The 15,755-nt window shown below is 31.9% G+C and overlaps 2 protein-coding genes across 2 annotated transcripts; one reads left to right on the forward strand and one right to left on the reverse strand.

Annotated features, from left to right (window-relative positions):
* The first annotated feature begins 217 nt into the window (after positions 1-217).
* Positions 218-2,387, forward strand: LOC133801430 (expansin-A6). Its single transcript, XM_062239636.1, has 3 exons — positions 218-459; positions 566-884; positions 1,558-2,387. Exons 1-3 carry the CDS (start codon positions 309-311, stop codon positions 1,865-1,867), a joined length of 780 nt encoding a protein of 259 aa, XP_062095620.1. The 5' UTR covers positions 218-308; the 3' UTR covers positions 1,868-2,387.
* Positions 2,388-12,146: 9,759 nt separating this feature from the next.
* Positions 12,147-15,274, reverse strand: LOC133801431 (receptor-like cytoplasmic kinase 176). Its single transcript, XM_062239637.1, has 6 exons — positions 14,822-15,274; positions 13,958-14,259; positions 13,686-13,821; positions 13,411-13,553; positions 13,183-13,306; positions 12,147-12,869 (listed from the first exon to the last, which is right to left on the reverse strand). Exons 1-6 carry the CDS (start codon positions 14,871-14,873, stop codon positions 12,433-12,435), a joined length of 1,194 nt encoding a protein of 397 aa, XP_062095621.1. The 5' UTR covers positions 14,874-15,274; the 3' UTR covers positions 12,147-12,432.
* Between the last annotated feature and the right edge of the window lie 481 nt (positions 15,275-15,755).

Raw genomic sequence — 15,755 nt, forward strand, 5'->3', positions numbered from 1 at the left:
TAGCAAAATAATAATAATAATAATAATAATAATTTTGCAAAAAGGATATTGAAGAAGTAATAAATATAAGTTTTTTGTGATTTTACTATAGTTAATTAAACAAAAATAAATGCAAGAGAGAGAAAGTGAAAACTTTAATTGGAGGGTAATAAATTTAGAGAGAGAGAAAGAGGACTTCCCCACCTCTTCCTCCTCCATAAGTACCCCTTCACCACCTTCCCGCTTTTCCCATTCGTCCTCATCAACCCTAAACAGTGATCACTACACCTCTCTCTCTCTCTCTCTCTTTTTCTCTCTCTGTGTTAACAATGGCGTCCGCTACTGTCATTTCCATCACAACAGTACTCACATTGCTTCTCACGGTGGCCAATGCGAAAATCCCAGGCCCTTACGCCGGCGGCTCCTGGCAAGACGCCCACGCTACCTTTTATGGCGGCAGCGACGCTTCTGGAACAATGGGTACGTTGTTTACTCAGATCTCTCCAAACCCATGAATGTAACTCGACTCTCTTCGAAGCCCACTTCGTTTTTTGCTAATAATTTTGTTTTTCTGGGTTTTGTTCAGGTGGTGCTTGTGGTTATGGAAACCTCTACAGCCAAGGCTACGGAGTGAACACGGCGGCTCTGAGCACGGCTCTGTTCAACAATGGCTTAAGCTGCGGAGCTTGTTTCGAGCTCAAGTGCGCCGACGACCCGAGATGGTGTCACCCTGGAAGCCCTTCCATCTTCGTCACCGCCACCAACTTCTGCCCTCCTAACTTCGCTCAACCCAGTGACAATGGCGGTTGGTGCAACCCCCCTCGCCCTCATTTCGACCTCGCTATGCCAATGTTCCTTAAAATCGCCGAGTACCGTGCCGGAATCGTTCCCGTCAGTTACCGCCGGTGAGTTTCTCGGTTACTTTTTATTTACTCTGCTCTGAGATAATGATGGGTCGTCACATCACTACACTTCACTGTTGGTTTATTTTTAGTAAAGTCATATTCGTACGTACGTGTGTGTGCCTGGAAAACTTGCGGCCATGGAATACTGGATTTTCTCGGGAAACAAACAAGGGAACGACGACAGAATCTTATCAGCAAGCTGTAATGTTCAGTTTATCAGTTACGAATAAACCAGGGGCTTATACGTCATTTTCGCCCTGATAAAACCAACGAAATAACCTCTTTCTTCTTTTCAGTGTTTTCACCTTACAATGACCCAAATACCCTCCTAGCGTCACCCAGGTAGACGAGGGCATTTAGGTAAATTCATTTCTCAGCCCACAATTTAGCCTCGAAGAAAGAGGCCGTCATGGTTCGTTTCGTGGTTTTGTCATGTTCCCTGGGGTATTTTCGTAAAATGAAACCAAAGGATAGAATCGTCATGTAAATATTTTTCCGGGAAATCAGCACGAGTTGTCTTGGAAAAAACCAGTTCAGTTTTTTTTACGGTCTCCTACGCGTGCGAGTCGGGTCCCACTCCCTGCCTTTTTAGATAAAATCAATTTAGGGACTGCTTTGCAATTAAATAATTTATTTTTGCAAATAATAATATTATTTTATGTATTCATTACAGGATTCCGTGTAGAAAGGCCGGTGGAATAAGGTTCACAATTAACGGTTTCCGTTACTTTAACTTGGTTTTGGTAACCAACGTCGCGGGTGCAGGGGATATCGTGCAGGTGAGCATAAAAGGGGCCAAAACCCAGTGGATGCCCATGAGCCGAAACTGGGGCCAGAATTGGCAGTCCAATTCGGTCTTAGTGGGCCAGGCCCTTTCATTTCGGGTTCGGGCCAGTGATAGGCGGAGCTCCACTTCCTGGAACATTGCCCCGGCCAACTGGCAATTTGGTCAAACTTTCACCGGAAAGAATTTCCGTGTCTGATACCAAAAATACCCTCTTCCTTTTTATTTTTTTAATTAATACCCCTCGTATTTTTTTCCTTTTCCCTTTACTGTGTTGTTTTCAATTTAAACTGTTTTGGTTTTTTTTTTTTGGGTTAGTTTCCCGCCTTCAGATTTTCTGCTATTTTCTCGGGAAAATTTGAAGTGTTTGTTTGGGAGTATAAAAAAAAAAGTAATAGATATGGGGTTAGGGTTATGGGAAAAGTTGGGTGAAGAATGATACAGGGGTAGGAAAGTCTTTTCACTTTTTTTTTTTTTTTTTGGTGTTTTTTGTTAGTGAAGGGTGTGTTATGAGTTTTTTTGGGTTTGAAAGTGGGAAAATGGGTAGTGAAATTACCAAACTAGCCATTGAAGTTTAGAGGCTGAAGTGGCTGCAATAGAGGCAAAAGGCAATGTAGCCCGCAGCTTTTCTTTTCATATTATATTATTATTATTATTATATGAAATGTACTCCCATTACTATATGAATTATAAAGTCTAATGCTATGGTGTTATTATTATTGTTAATTTTTTTATTTCACTTTAAATGAGGACTTTAAATTTAATCTATAGTATCTATAGTATTCACCATATAAAATAAAGATGTCAAACCCTACTCTAACAATGTGTTTGTGGGAAAAAAAAACGTAACATTTTTGTACATTGCATAGTAAGTAGAGCCAAAACTTTATTTGTGATCTCTAAAAAATTTAACAACGCTTAAAATTGTTAGCAAGTTGAAATGTTGGATTGTGTTCAAAAGTGGCTCATTCAAGACTAAGAGGCATTATATCCCAAACAATTTTTCAAAATTATTAGCAAAGGAATAAAAGGGTTATGAGGAAACTAAAGAAAATGCTTCTAAGTTTGTTAAGAAAAGTGGTACATAAGTAGGAGGAAGGGATCTTTTTGAAAAAAAAATTGGGAAGGGAGGGAAGTTACAAAAAATTGGCCAGAGATTTTGAAAATGTTCTCTTGCCATTTTTTTGGGTGTGTTTTTAAATGTGATGCCAAGCCTTCAGAGAATTGTTAAAGGGTATCACTGGTGCTCAACACTACCGTTATTGGTGCAATCCAATATCAGGTTAATTTAATAAGTATATAGGGTATTATTAATCAATCATAGAGTATCACTTCATGTGCTGTTGGCACCCGATGGTGCCAAATAGTAACACTCACGCCAACAAGTCAAAATCCAAGTTACATAGGAGAAGAAGCCTTCATTAAATATTTTGGCTACACTAATGGTTACAAGTGAACACTTATATCTGTCATTTCGTAGGTAATGGTTATACATATGGGTTTCTCATAATTAAATAAGGAGAGTTATAAAGTTTTAGACTAAACCAGTACAAAATTTGAGAAATTGTAGGGTTTTATTTTACCAAACCAATCTTCAATTTAAGATTATCATTATTTTTTTTTTTAAAAAAAAAAAAACCCAAAAGAATTGATGTAGACCCTCTTTTTGTCGGTAGATGAGCAGAGAAGCATGTGATGCTCCACTGGCACTGACTTGTCTATTTATTATTTCCTTTTCTTTGTTCATTTCAACTCTATTTTTGGGAGCCTACGACTCATATTTTTCCCCTATTCCTCTTCATTTGTGCTTTTTTGGCTCATTGTATGTAACACTAATAATGTCAACTTTGGTTCCACACCAGCTATATAACATGATCATTTCTTGACCATTCTTCTCATGTTTGTGACTTTGTCATTAGTTACAAACAATTAGGTTTAATAACACTTCTTATCATCATTGTTGGTCTCTCTATTGGTCACAGAATTATCATGTAAACTTGTGTTTTGTTGGGTCGTAAAGTTAATACGTGAATTTGAAAAAAAATGAGTAAATTTCTTTCCATGAATAACAATTAATACATGGTTTTTATTGGCATTATTTGTCTTGGATACAATCTACCAATATTGACATTTCGGCCATGATCGTATTTCTATAATTAAAAGTATTTGATAGCATAATTGTAGTACTTAACACAGGCCCAATCTAGCTAAAAGGAACTCCAAAATTTAGAAATGTAATAATTTTTTTTCTGTTATAATTTATTTTGGTCTTGAAACATTCCGAAACCATACTAACTTAGCATTATAATCAAGAGGTTATATTTTTTTGCACTCTATATTTTGTCACATTATTTGTTCGGATCATATGTTTTGAAAAATTCGTTTTTGAACCATGTGTTTTGTAAAATGATTCAAATAAACTCTTAAACTCAATTTTGATAAAGAAAAAATTGAATATAATAACAAAATTGTTAGATAGAAGTATTATATTTTTGTTCAGAAATGTTAGTATAGTGAATTATTTGTAATTTTAATTTGGATAACTTTGACCAAAATCGAGTTGAGGGTTTTATTTTAATTATTTTACAAAACACATGGTCTAAAAAATAATTTATCAAAAGACAGAATCCAAACAAACAATAGAACAAAACACATGGTAGAAAAAGTATAAACCTTATAATCAATTTCAAACATATGAATTTCATACTAAACAATGTTCAATTGATATGTATTTGCACGTGGAAACTTATATATTTATATATAGGTGATTCCCAGATAAAATTATCTCCAATTTAAAAAAAAAATTATATATAAAAATTATAAAGAATTTGTGAAAATAACCTATTTTTTTAATTGATTTTGCACTCTGGCTTACTTTTGATAATTCTTTGCAAAATGTCATCTATCTAAAATTTGACCAGTTGTCTAAATTTTTCGACTGACTGTTTGAATTTTTCGACCATTTGTCTAAATTTTCGACTAGCTGTCTAAATTATGAGAGATCATTTTGCAAAAAAAATATTAAAATTAGATCAAAGTGCAAAATAACTTTAAAAAATAGACAATTTTACCAAAGTACCCTAAAATTATAGACCCTTAATACTTTAGGGCCTTGTTGGGTGTTGCATTCCCACTTACAAAAAACAAATATTGTTATTGTCTTGTGGCAGCAAAGGAATGCAAATCAATCAATTTGTGGAGGTATCTTTCTTTATTGTTAGCCATTTCATTTCATGTATAGAATAGATGGATGTAGATTAGAATATAGGAATAGTAATATTGGTGATTTGTGATTGGTTATTGGTGGTTGGTGCACCAAAATTTCAGTGCAAATTGATCCATTGATTTAGTTTGGTTTGGTTTTGTTTTGTTGAGGCAACTAGCAAAGGATAGGGTGGTAGAGTCTATCTTGATAAAATTCGAAGCCAAAGGAAGGGAGTAGATGAAAACTTCTTCCACCACTCAACTTAGTAAAAAATAAAAGAAAGAAAAAAGAAGAAAAGGGAAGAATGGTATTTATGCCCTTATCCAATTACTACTTTCGGTGTTCAAAAGTAGAGTTGCAATTTAACCCTGCTTTTGCTTTGATTTTTTGAATTGAATTGGATTGAATTTTCTTTGGGGGAAAAAAATCTCTCATTGTTGTGAAGATTTGTTCTTTATTCCAAGTCATTTTACACACATTCACAAATGGTTTTACTTTTTACCAAAACTTTATCACTTTTTTGTTTGTTTGTTTGAGCATGGTAATGAGTTACCATTAAGATAATGGGGGTGAAGATGGTATTAATTTGAAATTTGAATTTGTAATCAGTCTTATTATTGAAAATTCATTCAAATTTGACCACTATAATTATGGGATAATTACATCTCCCACCATAATATAAAAAAAAAATCGTTTTATACGGTATCTTTAATAAATTACAAAACTACGGCTTTCCCCATTCATATATATATTTACCCTTTGTTTCATTTTTGTCTTAATTTTTAATAAGAATTTAGACATATCAAATAATATAGTAATAAAAGTAATAATAATTATAGTTACTACCTTCAATAAAATAAAGTAGATTAATTTATTTTTATTTAAAATAAATATATTTATTAATATTTATACAATTACTCAAAACAATAAATAAATATTTATATAAATTACAATATGCTGTTAATTAAAATTAATATTAATAATTATATGTTACAATATATAGTTAAAGATAATCACAATATTATTATTCTTTATAAAAATATTATATATATTTTTTAAATCAAAACTAGTCAAGTCTCAACACTCAATGTTAAACAAAAATCATAATCTAATCCAAGTTTCAAGTTTTGTTACAAAAATATATTTAAAATTAAAAAATTAGTTTTGTAAATCTTTGTAATAATCATGTTAAATAAATTTATAAATATTTATGTAAATGTGAGTTACAAAAATAAATTTTTTAGTTGTGAAATTAGTTTTGTAAATTGTTGTTATAAAAATGTAAAACTTGTTTAAAAAAAATATTGTATTTTACCACTATATTCAATAAAGTGTTTTATAAATAATGAATATCTTAAATTTATATTTTTAAGTTATAAAGCATAAATATGATGGTTCATGTAATTTTTTGGTATACTATTATAACAATATGGAAAAGTATAATATTTTTATGTATATTTTGTTTATGATTTCTTAACTATAAAATATTTTCGTAAATATTAGTTACAAAAATATATTTCTTAGTTGTAAAACTAGATTTGTAAACTATTGTTGCAAAAATAAAATATTTAGTTACGAATTTGTTTGTAAGTTTTATCTAAAAAAACAAAAAAAAAATCTACAATTCTATAACTGATTTTGTAAATATTATTTACAAACATGTAACAGATATTTACAAGTTTGTAACATATATTTACTAGTTTGTAAACGTTGATCACAGAAAATTGTATTTTACAGCTTTTATTTATGATTTTTCCACTCCGTATTTACGCTTTTGCCATTTCATGTTTTTATCCAAAAATTCCGTATTTTTGTAATGCACCGTATTTTTCATATTTTTTTTAACTTTTAGTGTATTTTTGTAGATTTTTGGGATATTTGCGGCGAAAATACTTAAATTATTGTGTTTGTAGCACTTAAGTAACTGAATTATTTTTTTGGCGGTGAAAGTACATTCCGTCCATATTTTGGTGCAGTTTAGTACATTTGTTTGTTTAACTGCTAAGTCATGTTTAACCGCTAAGTCCGTCACCATGACGTGAAATTTACTTATAACTTGAGTATTTTTGTCCCAAATATCTCTTAAATTGGGTACTTTCGCCACAAATATATCTTAAATTTGGTACTTTCACTGCAAATATCTATTTAATTTGGCAATTTCGCCTACGTGTTACAATCGAACTTAACGGTAATAATTAACGGTTTTACTAAACTGCACCAAATCATGAACGTAAAGTACTTTTGCTGCTAAAAAAATAACTTAGATACTTAAGTGCTATAAACATAATAATTTGTTTAATTTCACCACAAGTATCCCTATTTATTTATTTATTTTTCAATAAGAAAGAAGCTCATGTTACAATGGAGAGTTTTGAATTGTCTACTAGATGAGATGGCAGACTATTTTATTACTTTTATTGCTAAATTTGTTAGAATATACACAGCAATGACAGCATCATCAGAAGACAGAAGCAGCTTTTTTTTTCTCACTTTTCTTTTGTTCTCTGATTACTCTTTATGTCTTTTTTTTCTTCTGAAGATGTTTTTTGATTTCTTAGTGTAGTAGTAGTAGTAGTAAACATGATGAGTAATAAATAGTACTTGATAAAACAACATTAAAAAAAATTCAGACAAAAAAACAACAATGTATGTGTAAATGACAATTTTGGATAAAACCACGAAAAAAATCAACGGCCACGACAATTTAGTAAAGAAAAAGAAATAATAATAATAATAATAAAGGTAAAGAAAAATATATTATAACAATTATTATGTATTTGACCAAGATTCTAGTCAACCAAAAGAATATTGTGAAGAGGCATTCAAATAAAACGGTGAGCACTTAAGCTCAAAATTAACTTAAACACCAGCCCATCACCCTTGGTGGGGTGGTGGGCGATTTGGTCATCACAACCAAGATTGTGATTCAACTCGAAGCACTTAAAATGTATATTATATACTTATTATACATTGTGCAGTGGCGGTTGATGTCCTTTTCTGTGATTGTGTTGCTGGTCTCCCTCCTTGCGAGTTGTTCGATACTTCTTCCTTTCAGAATCATGCTGAAGTATCTCTATTTGTGGGTTGTGTTCGACTTGAAGAATTCTAATGTAGAAAATCGGGTCTCGTCATAACATGATGTTATGTAGTGCATTATAATATCTCTCATTATAACATGTATAATCTCAAAACAAAAATCGAAGAACCTCATGAGTTCTAAGGCCTATTGTTCAACAAGTTCAAATTCCCTCATCTCAGCTGGATATATACCCTATAAATACAACGTTTCTAATTTCTAGAGAAGACAAAAATAAAAAGGAGAAGAACAAACTTGAAGAGTTATTTTTCTTGATTGAAATTAAACAATTATCTTAATTTTGAATGTTGATTTTATCTGTGTTATTCATTGTTTTAGCTATGATGGAGTAGATCTCTTTAGATTAATGATGATTTTAAAACACTAGACACGATTATTTGCATGTGGTTATGATTATTATTATTCCTAATTTACTTTAAATCAAATTATTCATGTTCTTCTATTATGATTATCTTGGTTATTATTTTGTTTTATTTGGACAATTGCTGACATGATATAACATTAATCTGTATTTATAATTTTTAATAATTCCTAATTGTGATTATTGATTATGATAAAAAAATTAGTGTAATCAACCATGCTTACATATTGTTATTATTGTGAAAAAGAAACCATCGATGAAAATCCTAAAAACACTTTTAATTTTTTTTTTAGAAAAATAAATGTTCATTACCAAACAAAACCAATTATTATAGATAAACATAACATGTGAGGATAAGAATTAATCTATATACGTTCACCTAAAGAACTAGTTACAGAAGTAGTGAGTGCATAGGCTATCTCATTCGCAACACCCGAAATAGAGCAACAAGAACCACCATCTACAACATTCAATAAAAAATTAATATCGAAACAACCGAATTTAAAATCACTATTAGTTTCTTATTATAATAATTCACTAAAAATACATTAAAAAACCCTAGAATATATAGAGATATTATAATAAAAAAGTATCCAACAAATTAGGAAACAAATCATCATTAAACCAGAAAATAAATACAAATAAAAACATAATAATAAAAAAAAGACCTGATTTTATTCCTAAAAGACAAGAATAGACTAAATCAATCTTTGATTGCCTATTAATAATCTCTCGGATTTTAGTCAACCAAGTGTACAATTGGTAATTTGTAAGAAAATTGAGAATGATATTATATTTTTTATTTTTAGAGTATCCTAAGTTTGTTTTGTTTATTATTTTTATTTAATTTTTCTTTAAGTGGTTTAATAATCTTAAAACACTTATCTTTTTAATTCTAGCAATATGAGTTTTATCTTTCCAATAATAAATTAGTTAAATCACTCATTGTGGATTAACCCTTGCCGTTATATGATTGTAATTAGTAAGGAAATTTTCATGGTAAAGCAGTTCACGACCCCAAGGCTCCAAGATTGCTTCTCATCAATCGCGATATGGAAACCTACAACAAACTGCTTCTCATCGTATGACTAAACAACCACCAGGGTTCAATTTTCAACCAAACGCTCAACAACCTTTTCTGGCCTCACAAAACTAAGGTAATATGGCTAAAAATCTTAATAATTCAAAGAATCAAATGGGGAAAATGACTACATCTCTAAGTAGGCTAGAAGCTCAAAATTCACAAGTTCCCTTCACAACCAAAGAACCCAAAAAAAAAAAAATGTTAGTCCTACAATGCCCTAAAGTGGTAAGCAATTTGAGCCACCACTCCCCCATGCACCACCTATGAACATTCCAATTCAAGGTGGTAGTAAGTTCAAGATGAATAAAATGCTTATAATAGGTGAGTACTAAAAGTAACTATCCTATATCAAGATTTTATTGGGCGATAACATATGATTATTCAAAGTGAGTAATAAATATTTGAAGACATGTATGAGCATTCAAACATAAATATGGGGATGCTCATAATAAAGACATTTCAAAAGAAAATTTTCTAGGAAAAAATACCCTCTAATTGCAGTTGTAGAGTAATGATATGTACAATGATAACATGTGATCATTCTGTTAGAGAATATATTATGTTTAATGGGAATAGAGAAATCAAAATACAACTATAAGCAAAAATAATACAAAAAGACAAGATGATAGATAAATAAGTGTTACAATTCTATTGCTCAAAATACAAGTAAATAAAAAGATGTAGAAGAAGAATATCACAAACTCAAAATAATAATAATACAAGTAAATAAAAACAAGAAGAACAAAAGAATGAAAATAACAATAATAAGAACACAAACTCTCACACAACAGTGTAGAGTAGTAATGATCACTAACTTGAACAATGTACAAAACTTTTGTCCAAAAGCTTATTCCTCATATTCTCTAAGCACTAAGAGATCTCTTAAGGAAATAGCTCTCAGGAATTATCAAGTCTCTATAGTGTATTTTCCAGCCAAGTGCTTTGTGGATAGAAAATAGTATGTCTTACAAGTGAGTATTAGACTCCTATTTATAGAGTTTGAGATACCATTTGAATTTCAAATTCCACCAACCCCATGACTGTTACCAATGTTTAATTGGATGTTTATGGAATTAAAATTGAGATTTGAGAGTTACTTAGGATGTTAGAACCGTTCAAATTGGAAAAAAACTGAAAAGTAGTATTGGCTGCCAGCCTCACTAGCTGCAGCCAGGAGTATCAGTGGCTGCGGCCAAGGATAAACAGTGGCTGCGGTCACAGGCCATTTTTAGCACAAATTTTTTTAGTTTTTCTGAAACGTCACAAACCATTTCCCACATGATTTTGTAACATCCATACAGCTAATGAGAGTTAAAAACATGTCTCCAACAACCATATTTCATAATGGTTTTATGAAATCCAAACTCAAATGTGTAACACACAATCTACACATTATTGGGTAATATTTAGGAATTACAAATTTGTAACTAATTTTGTAACTCCAAAATGTGTCACATTTGAGCAAACACATGTGTCCAATTTTGTAACTCTCAATTATATGTTACAAGGTGTGACAAATCATATTTAGTCACAATATTTAATCTAATATTATATTATATGAAATAATATAACACATTATTCAAAGTGAGTAGGTAATGGAAATGAGGATTTGAAGAATGAGCATTCAAACATAAATATGTGAATGTTCATAACAAAGACGTTTCAAAAGAAAAAATTCTAAGAAAAAATACCCTATAAATGTAGTATTGATATGTACACACTAAATATGCAACAAAATATTATACACAATAACATGACATGTCATATTAATATAGTAGATTAGATCTTAAATAAATATGATTAGGTATCAAGACAAGTCAATTATACTTATTTTTTTGGTGCATACACCGTTGCTCATAAATAATGTAACTGCCAAATAAATACTTATGTAACCACCTTCATCAGAGGTCATTAATGACACATTTGTAACGACTTTCAAAATACATATAAAAGAGAAATTGCATAAATGTGAGTGTAATCAATCAATATTTTACTCTCTAAATAGACGTAAGCTTAATTGGCTGTACTATATTTATATAATTGTGATGTTTTATTATTTAAGTTGATTTTGAGTTTGAGTAATAGTCTAATTTGACTGCTCGCAAAATATTTTTATTCACCAAAACATTAGGGCATTTAATGGTGTTTCGAAAAGTATCAGATTTGACACATGCTAAAAGTTGTGTTAAATTTAGCACAAAATACAACATAAGCAAAATTTGACAAATCAATAAATACTAATTTTTTACTTACTGTATTATCACTAATTATTATAATTAAATAATTGACAATTAATGAATATCCATATATTATTTTTTTAAATGATGAATTTTTTGAAATACATAATTTAAATAATAAAATAATTAATTTTTATATATTCTTAATAAATATTAAATGAATTATTAGTTTTTTTTGTGTTAATTTACATCTTTTACATTAAAACACAATTATAAATATTGAGCAACATATAACATTAATTATTTTTTATGCTGATCCAAAATTTACAAAGTCAATGTTTACAACTTCCTTTGGAGTTAGTTTGGAAGGACTCGTAAATTATTGCTAAGTACTCGAAAGAGACAGGTGCATGTTTTGATAGTCAAGAGACAACTCTCATGCGTACCGTTTCATACCATTAGATACTATAGAGATATATCTATAATGCTTAATTCACTTGGTGAAAGAAAAAGATAAAAGTAACACCAGTTTGGTAGGAAGATTAACCAAAACAAACCAAACCAAACCAGAAACTGGATTTCAATTACTGAAAACAACTTGGTGACAACCTCATACAAACCTGATTGGAAACGTAGTTAAACAATCTTTAAAACCATGATCAGGATTTTGCATGATCTTAACAGATAAACATTTTGCTAAGGCAGACTTACATACATATACATATACATCCATTCAAACAAAAACTATACATCTCGTAAACAACCTTCGCTATGAACATGTTTTGAACTCTCTAAAACTCTCTTCAAGAGGTCATGAAGACTACACAAAACAAAATTCTCCTAACTGTAAAGTAGAGAAGCAGAAGGCCTGGGATAAGAAGTATTGACTCTCACTCTAGAACCATCTGTCAAGCTGCTTCTGCTCGATTTTTGAGCTTCGCTGTTTGGGTTCTGCTCTTTAGGATTGTCTTTCGAATCCTGGAACTGCTCCAATATTGTTACCACCTCATCCATGTTTGGCCGATACTTGGGTTCTATTGCGAGACATTGAAGTGCGAGGTTGGCTGCCTTTTGGGCCAAGCTAAGGGTGTACTGGCCTTCGAGACGAGAATCCATGACGTGAAGAACTCTTCGTTTGTTGGTCAGGTATGGTTTTGCCCACTCGACAAGGTTGTGTTGTCCTGTTGGTCGGTTCTTGTCTATGGCACGTCGTCCAGAGATTATTTCTAAAAGAACCACTCCAAAACTATATACGTCGCTCTTGGAAGTGAGATGACCTATCCAACAAAAGATGCAAGTGATATGAGAAGAAGATTAAACATGATAAATCGCCTCCTTTCTAAAGATTGATACAAGTTTTATTATTGTTAAATGCAAAAACACTTTGAAAGTGATTTAAACAGACAAGTTAATTGGATAAAAACACTTTGAAAGAAAAGATTTTTAACTGATTTAAGTAGACAAGTTAGTCGGATATAAAACTAAAAGAAGCCTTAAATATTGGAGTTTGGGATTAAAGATTTGACCATGAAAGCCAAAGTGGTCCTTACAGGTCAAAGATGCAAGAAAGAAACAAAACAAAATATATACCTGTGGCTAAATATTCTGGTGCAGCATAGCCATAAGTTCCCATGACTCTAGTAGATACATGGCTCTTGTCACCTGTTGGCCCATCCCGGGCCAACCCAAAATCAGACAGCTTGGCGTTGTAGTTCTGAAACAGACAAGGCAGTGGAAAGGCATATAAGATTACCGTGTGAAATCCTCAAACTTGACCATGACATGAAATTGCGCATGCTGAGAAAAAAAGTCACATACCGAATCCAACAAAATGTTAGAAGTTTTAAAGTCACGATAGATGACTTTTGTTTCAGCGCCATGGAGAAAGGCAAGCCCTCTAGCAGCACCGAGGGCAATTTTCATCCGCAGCTTCCATGAAAGAGGCTGAATGTGAGAACCCTCTGTTGGAACAATGTAAGAATGAATGCAATCAGTTGAAAGACAACGAATGGAATGGCTACTAAGCATTTCATTTCTCTAAGAGTAAAGGAAATAATTCAAAATGAAATCACAGGAAGAGTGGAGGAACTCACTCCTGAAAAGATGGTTCTCCATGCTTCCCTTAGGCATGAACTCATACACCAGGAGTCGGTGATCGTCCTCGAAGCAGTAACCAATTAACTTCACAAGATTAAGATGGTGTAGCTGCCCCAGATAATTGATCTCTGCCTGTAGATTCAATGGTGTAATGCTTATTATATAAACATGTTTCTCCTCATAAAAATGTGTTATGGTAGACAGACTAGCAATAAAGTTACTAAGCCAAAATCATAATGACATCAAAAAGATAAGAAATTATGCTGACCAGCCATTCCCTGTGACCCTGAAACCCTTCTTGGTTGAGCCTCTTCACAGCAATTACTATTCCGGTTCCAGGCTTGGTGGCTTGCAGCGTGTGCTCATCCACCCAACCTTTGAAAACAGAACCAAAACCACCCTCACCCAATACACTATCCGGTCGGAAATTTCTAGTAGCAGTTTTGAGTTCAGCAAAGGTGAAACTCTTAACATTTGGGGACCTTAAGATATCATCTTCACTCCTAGGGGTCATTGGCATGGAAAATGATGAGGATTTGCCACTGGAGCTCGTACTCTTGGAATTATATCCTTCAAGATAACCCCAGATGAGACACATCAAACAAACACTCACCATTCACTTGTAAAGTCAAGATAGATATGAAGACAAAAATTCACGAAAACCTAAGTAACTATTAACCAGCATGGTACCAAATCTAGTCTCCAGATATAGACAATAATGAACCAGCCATACACATTTCACTCTTTTTCTACAAAGCTGAACCTTGTGGATTTGTATTGCTTTGAGTTGTTAAGACAAGCACAAGCACTGGATAAAACAGATTTACCATGAAATGTAGCATAACACCTCAATTTCACTTCAAGACATAGTTTTCTATATACCAAGGAACAAGTTATGGTTCAGATTAGGAAATAGGAGAAGTCTTTGCCCAAATTTCATTCAAGGCTAAATCAAATGAAATATGCATGCATCGATCTCATCACCACAGACCAAAATCATATTCTTCTAAAGATTAAAAGATATGTGATGAACCAAATGGTTGAACAATAACAACCCATCTCATCAAATAAGTGGAAGACAATAAGGAAAGCAGAAATTTTGATGATAACTACAAAGAAGACCGGTGGTTACCTGTATGAAATGGGCTTTCAGCCTTAATTCGGTTGCTCCAACAAGCCCCCATCAAAACAGACAATACTTTCCAAACCTCAAGAGAAAACTGTATGGGGTACACCCAAAAAGACCCAAAAACCAGCAAAATTCAGATAAAGCAGAGACCTTGAACAAGAACCCAAGTAAATCTGTGGAAAAGAAAACAAGGGTCTGTGTTTTCTTCTTCTTCTTCTCTTCCAAGGGAACAAAAAAAAGGACAAGACAAGAGAGACAAAAATGATAACACTTTGTTATTTATCACTCCAAATCTGAAACTCAGATCCTTTTAGCTTCAGCTAGTGCGAGGCAATAGAGAAATGATTTGAGGTCTGAGATTTTGGTTTCAGAGAGATCTTTGGTGTCACTTTTTGGGTACCCTTTTTTCTCTCTAGTTTCGGGATTAGAAGGAAGAAGCTACCAAAAAGTAATGAAAAGAGAAGGAAAAAATGGAGTCTTTACCATTTGAGTGGCCTTTTTAGACCGTTGACTTGGCTTTTTAGCCTTGGTTTTTGGTTTGGTCTTGTTTTTCACTCGAATCATCATCACACACAACCTAATAATTATTGAAAAATCTTTCTTCTCTTCTAATATTAAATCCATTCCAATATAGTATTATAGTGTTAACATCACAATTAGAAGGGTTTAACTTAACGTTAATATTTGTTAATATAAATTAAGTAAGAAACTCTATGGAACCATCCTTAAGGGATATTGATTTGTATTTACATAAATATTCCATTTCGTGTAGATTAAGATGCTTGAATATGCTATATAATACTAATAATAGGTTTGATTTGTAATAACAAAATATTATTGTTTGTCTTGTCCTAAGGAATATAGAGAATCATACATATTTAACCATTTAAATTAAATAATAATAATATTTGCCTTTGTCTTATTGGATGAAGAAAGA

Source organism: Humulus lupulus, chromosome 9 (assembly GCF_963169125.1).
Source record: "Humulus lupulus chromosome 9, drHumLupu1.1, whole genome shotgun sequence".
NCBI lineage: Eukaryota > Viridiplantae > Streptophyta > Magnoliopsida > Rosales > Cannabaceae > Humulus > Humulus lupulus.